The sequence below is a fragment of the Quercus lobata genome, chromosome 10 (genome assembly GCF_001633185.2).
Source record: "Quercus lobata isolate SW786 chromosome 10, ValleyOak3.0 Primary Assembly, whole genome shotgun sequence".
NCBI lineage: Eukaryota > Viridiplantae > Streptophyta > Magnoliopsida > Fagales > Fagaceae > Quercus > Quercus lobata.
Window position 1 is genome coordinate 38,295,500 of NC_044913.1, and position 5,165 is coordinate 38,300,664.

Here is a 5,165-nt window from a genome sequence, read left to right on the forward strand (position 1 = left end):
ACAAGCCCTAGAATCCTACTCCAAATGTAAGTAGGAGCTGTGTTTAATGATTAATACTTGTAAGAATCCTAACTCAAGTCATGTTAGGAAAAGAAGTCTAAGGTAGTTGAAGCTTTTTTGTGTATAAAAAGCATGTGGGTGTGCCGCATATTGAAGAGAGAAAGAAAAGAAAGAGGAAGCCACACAAAGAGAAAAGAGAGAGTGCTAAGAGGGAGCCGCTTAGTGAAAAGGAAGATAGCCAAGAGAGAGAGAGAGAGAGAGAGAGAGAGCTATGCATGGAGAAGAAAAAAGAAAGGAGAGTACAAAGTGTTACTGTCTTTAAGAGAGATAATTAGTGTGCGTGTGAGAGTAAAGAAAAATAAGAGAGATTTTTCTTTAGCCGTGAGACATACACAAAAGTTATTGTAATTGATTTTATAATAGTAAAATTATTTGGAGTTTGTCTCATGGTTTTTCCTTTCAAAGAAAAAGGGTTTTCCACGTAAATTTTGTGTTCTTGTGTGTGATTGTTTATTTGGATTGCTAATATTGTTGATAATATTATTTGGGACCCAACATTTTCCTCCTTGAATGAGTTGTTATTTCTTTGCCTTTGGTTAGACATTTAAAATATTTTAACACATTATTCTGAAACATTATTCAAATTTTCCTACTCCTCACCCTGTTTTATGATTTTACTTATTTGGACTCAAATTTTAAGCTGATGTGCATGCTTGAATCTCTGTTTTAAAGCAGGGATGTAGAATTTTTAATTAAATAAAATTGAAATTTTAATATATATGTCCTGCTTTTATTTGAACAGGGTTGATTTACTAATGAGTTCAGATTCGATGACATTTCAATTATAAGGAAGAGCATGACTTGGATGCAGCTCTAAAATGGTCAGTGGACAATATGAATATAAATTATTTAAAAGATATCAATGAGACAATATAAATTTCCCTTTTTCTAATGGTTTTATTTCTTAAGAGAGTTTCAACTTATAACATTCGTTTATGATGATAGTTTTTTATCATCCAATCAAAATACCAATAATTGAACTCTAAATCTCTTTAGTGTTATGCAATTTGTAGTCACCTTGAGTATATTAGTGAATGTAGTGCAATTATTGGAAATAGTCTTGTAGGGGTAAAATTCCCAAAGTCAACAATGGGCCTTGGGCCCCGCACGGAGCCCAACCACGACCCAAAGGTAAAGCTCATGGCCCAATCCTGTGGAGCCCAGTTTGATTTAAAAGACGTCCGAGGAGAAATGTCTCCTCGGACACACAAATATGGGCCCAATGTGCGCCCCCTCCATAGTGAAGAACCATCCCAAACAAACGTGGGTAGTAGGATGAGCCACACACAGCAGGAAGGAGGAAAAAGTAAGACGTCTAGAGAAGAAGCTACAACTGCCGCATTAAATGCAAGAAAGCTACTTTTTCAGCCGCATTAATGTGGAGAAGACAGGCGAACAATGTTACATTGGCCAGTGCAACTCACAGAAAGATAAGGTGGGGTATCCGATGGGACAACCACTCAAGTGAAGGTCCAGATGGTTAATAAGTGTAAGGTCCTTATCAAATTAAGGATGCTATATAAGAGAAGGAGATCCCCATGCAGAGGGGAATGGGGAATTGAGGAAAAAGAGAGAGAGAGAGGTGAAAGAATTCTGTAGTCTGTAACCAGAGCAAGAGGTGCACTTATACGTCTCCTCGGACCGATATCCTGTGAACTTAAATGGAATGTTCTCACGTTCAGTCTGTTGCATGGCATACATCTAACTGACGTTCACTTCGTCCAGCCCTAGTTCTGTAACCCGCTCTCTACAAATTCATTATCTAGGAACTTTTGGGCCAGAACCACTTACTTGCTGGGCCTGGGCCCCAAAAACCGCCCCTACAATTGGAGCCGTTTGTGGGGAGAACTTGTGTCTCGACAAGTGAAACAGTAAGAAATGGAAGGATCAGGTCCACGCCAAACCGGACGTGCAGATTCCCAACGGCAGGACAATTTTTTGAATCTCGAACGAGAGAAGGACCAAGATAATCAACGAAAGGGCAGTGTGAACACCTCTCACATGAGTAGATGTCGCTCAAAAGGGAAAGATTACGTACCCCATAAGCAAAGCGATCGAAAGGCTCTACAACAAGAGATTGATGATTTGAAGAAGAAGCTGTGCCGAGCACAGCGAAAACGTCCTTCACCCGGCTTGGACACTAGTAGTGATGAGGATAATGAATACAGGCGAAGATTAAGAACCCCTTCGAGCGATACTTTTTCCTATGAGGAAGAGCGGTCTCGCAAACGCAGCCACAAAAGCCCATCTTACCAAGGCCTGGCCAACGATGCCATGAGCAGGGCCCTGGATCGCATCTCCCAGTAGCCGTTCACGCGTAGAATAGAGAGGGCAGTGCTTCCTCGACGGTTCCATCAACCAATGTTTGCCATATACAATGGTCGGACTGACCCAGTAGAGCATGTAAGCCAATTCAATCAGAGGATGGCCGTCCACTCCAAGGATGAGGCGTTAATGTGTAAGGTGTTTCCGTCCAGCTTGGGACCCATGGCGATGAAATGGTTTGATGCCCTTCAGCCAAATTCCATAAATTCCTTTAAACAGCTGACACAGGCTTTTGGTTCCCACTTCATCACCAGCACTAGAGTCCCTCGGCCTCTCGGACAGGTACTGGGAAATGTATAATGAGATAGAGGGAAATTAAGAAAGTCCCTCACTGGGAAGCCAGTCACCAGTGTACGCTAACTCATGGACATAATTGACAAGTACAAAAGGGTCGAGGAGGACCAGCAGATGGGGAAGGGTAAAGCGAAGGTTGTCCCTCAGGAGAGGAGGGACTTTAGGTCGGACCGCTTTAACAGCAGTAACAGGCCGAGAAGAGACTACGCGGAACAGTCCGGACCTACTAGGGCTCAGGCAGTCCATGCTGTGTTCCGAGAACCATTGCACAAGATCCTAGAGAAGGTGAAGTGCGAACCTTTCTTTCAGTGGCCGAATAGGATGGCAGGTGACCCCTCAAAATATAATCAGAATCTGTACTTCGAGTACCACCAGGAGCCGGGTCACACCACCGATGATTGCCAGAATATGAAAAACCACTTGGATCGGCTTGTCCGAGAAGGGAAGTTGAGGCATCTGTTGCACCGCCCTAAAGGATGGCAGGAATAGTCAAATACCGAAACTAGACAAGGCACATTAAGGCCGCCCATTGGCACAATAAATTTCATTCTTGCCGCGCTTGGAAGGACTGGTTCCAGCCCTTTCAGAGTAATGTCAGTGGGCAGGTACCCGACTGAGCCGGACGAAAGGGAATCCAAGAGAGCCAGAGTGGGTGCCACGCCCTTAATCGGATTCTCGGAGGAGGACAAGCAAGGAACCCTTCAACCCTACGACGATGCCCTAGTCGTCACGCTCAGAATTGGAGGTTACGATGTGAAAAGGGTGCTAGTTGATCAAGGCAGCGCCGTGGAAGTGATGTACCCTGATTTGTATAAGGGGTTGAACTTGAAGCCAGAAGACCTGTCGCCATACGATTCCCCTCTGGTCAGCTTTGAAGGAAAAATCATCACCCCGAAAGGCATGATAAGGCTGCCTGTGCAAACAGACTCAGACGTGGTAGATGTGAACTTCATTGTCGTAGATGCGTACTCCCCCTATACAGCTATCGTGGCCCGGCCGTGGCTTCACGCACTAGGGGCTGTACTATCAACCTTGCACTAAAAAGTGAAGTATCCGTCAGGAGGCCAAATCAAAGAAATAATAGGGAACCAAGGAATGGCAAGGCAATGCATGGTGTCGGCAATCTCACGACGACCAAATAGTAAACCTTTTACTTCAGCCGAGAACGGCTTATATCAATCAATGACCCCGGTCCCAACTGCGGGTGGTGGAGGACCAGCCATGGAGGTGAGCTGTGAGGAGCTGGAGAAAGTACTCGTCAGATCAGACCCTGAGAGGTTTTTTCAGATCGGCTCGGAATTACCACCACAGGAGAAGTCAACACTAATTGATTTTCTTCGACGGAATGCGGACGTATTCGCTTGGGACCCCTATGAGGCCCCCGGGGTTGACTCAGATCTCATATGCCATCACCTTAATGTTAACCCGGCTATAACCCCTAAGAAGCAACCTCCTCAGCGGCCGTCAAAAGAACATGCAGACGCTGTGAGAGAAGAGGTCGCAAAATTAAAGAAAGCTGGGGCCATCAAGGAAGTATTCTACCTCGAATGGTTAGCCAACACAGTCGTGGTAAAAAAGAAGAGCGGGAAATGGCGAGTCTGCGTAGACTTTACGGACTTAAACAAGGCCTGCCTGAAGGATCCTTTCCCAATGCCATGGATAGACCGATTGGTAGATGCGACTGTCGGACATCCCCGAATGAGTTTTTTGGACGCTTTCCAGGGCTACCATCAAATATCCCTAGCTGCCGAAGACCAAGAAAAAACTGCTTTTGTCACTCCAATTGGAAACTATAATTATAAGGTGATGCCCTCCGGCTTGAAGAATGCCGGGTCGACTTATCAAAGGATGATGACTAGGATGTTTGAACAGCAGATGGGTAAGAGCGTTGAAGTGTATATAGATGACATGGTAGTAAAGAGCAAATTGGTGGCCGACCACATCAGAGACCTCAGTGAAGTCTTTCAAATTCTGAGGAAGACAAGCTACGACTGAACGCATCCAAATGTTCATTTGGGGTGGGATCAGGAAAATTCTTGGGCTATATGGTAACCCACAGAGGAATAGAAGTTAACCCTGACCAGATAAGAGCCATTCATAGCCTGCAGCCTCCTCGGAATCCCAAAGAGGTTCAGAAGCTTACCGGCATGATAGCTGCTTTAAACCGTTTCATCTCCCACTCAGCGAACATATGCAGGCCTTTCTTCCTCCTATTACACAAGTGGAAAGGTTTCGAGTGGACTGAGGAGTGTGCTTTAGCTTTCCAACAGCTCAAGGAATACCTCGCCCGACCACCGATCATGTCCAGTCCCAATGCCGACGAGGTGTTGTTCGCATACATCGCAGTAGCCTCTCATGCGGTGAGCTTAGTGCTAATCCGAGAAGACAACGGCACGTAGCGACCCGTGTATTACGTGAGCAAATCACTGCAGGAGGCAGAGACCCAGTATCTCCCCCTCGAAAAAGCTATCTTGGCCATTGTACAA

At 45.3% G+C, this 5,165-nt stretch overlaps 1 protein-coding gene across 1 annotated transcript; it reads left to right on the forward strand.

Moving 5' to 3' along the window:
• The first annotated feature begins 3,270 nt into the window (after window positions 1-3,270).
• Window positions 3,271-3,720, forward strand: LOC115964713. Its single transcript, XM_031083973.1, has one exon. The coding sequence runs from the start codon at window positions 3,271-3,273 to the stop codon at window positions 3,718-3,720; it is 450 nt and encodes a 149-aa protein (XP_030939833.1).
• The last annotated feature ends 1,445 nt before the right edge of the window (window positions 3,721-5,165 follow it).

Bases quoted from the DNA above. Each gene is read 5' to 3' on its own strand.
- LOC115964713 (XM_031083973.1), top strand. From the start codon at position 3,271: ATGTCAGTGGGCAGGTACCCGACTGAGCCGGACGAAAGGGAATCCAAG.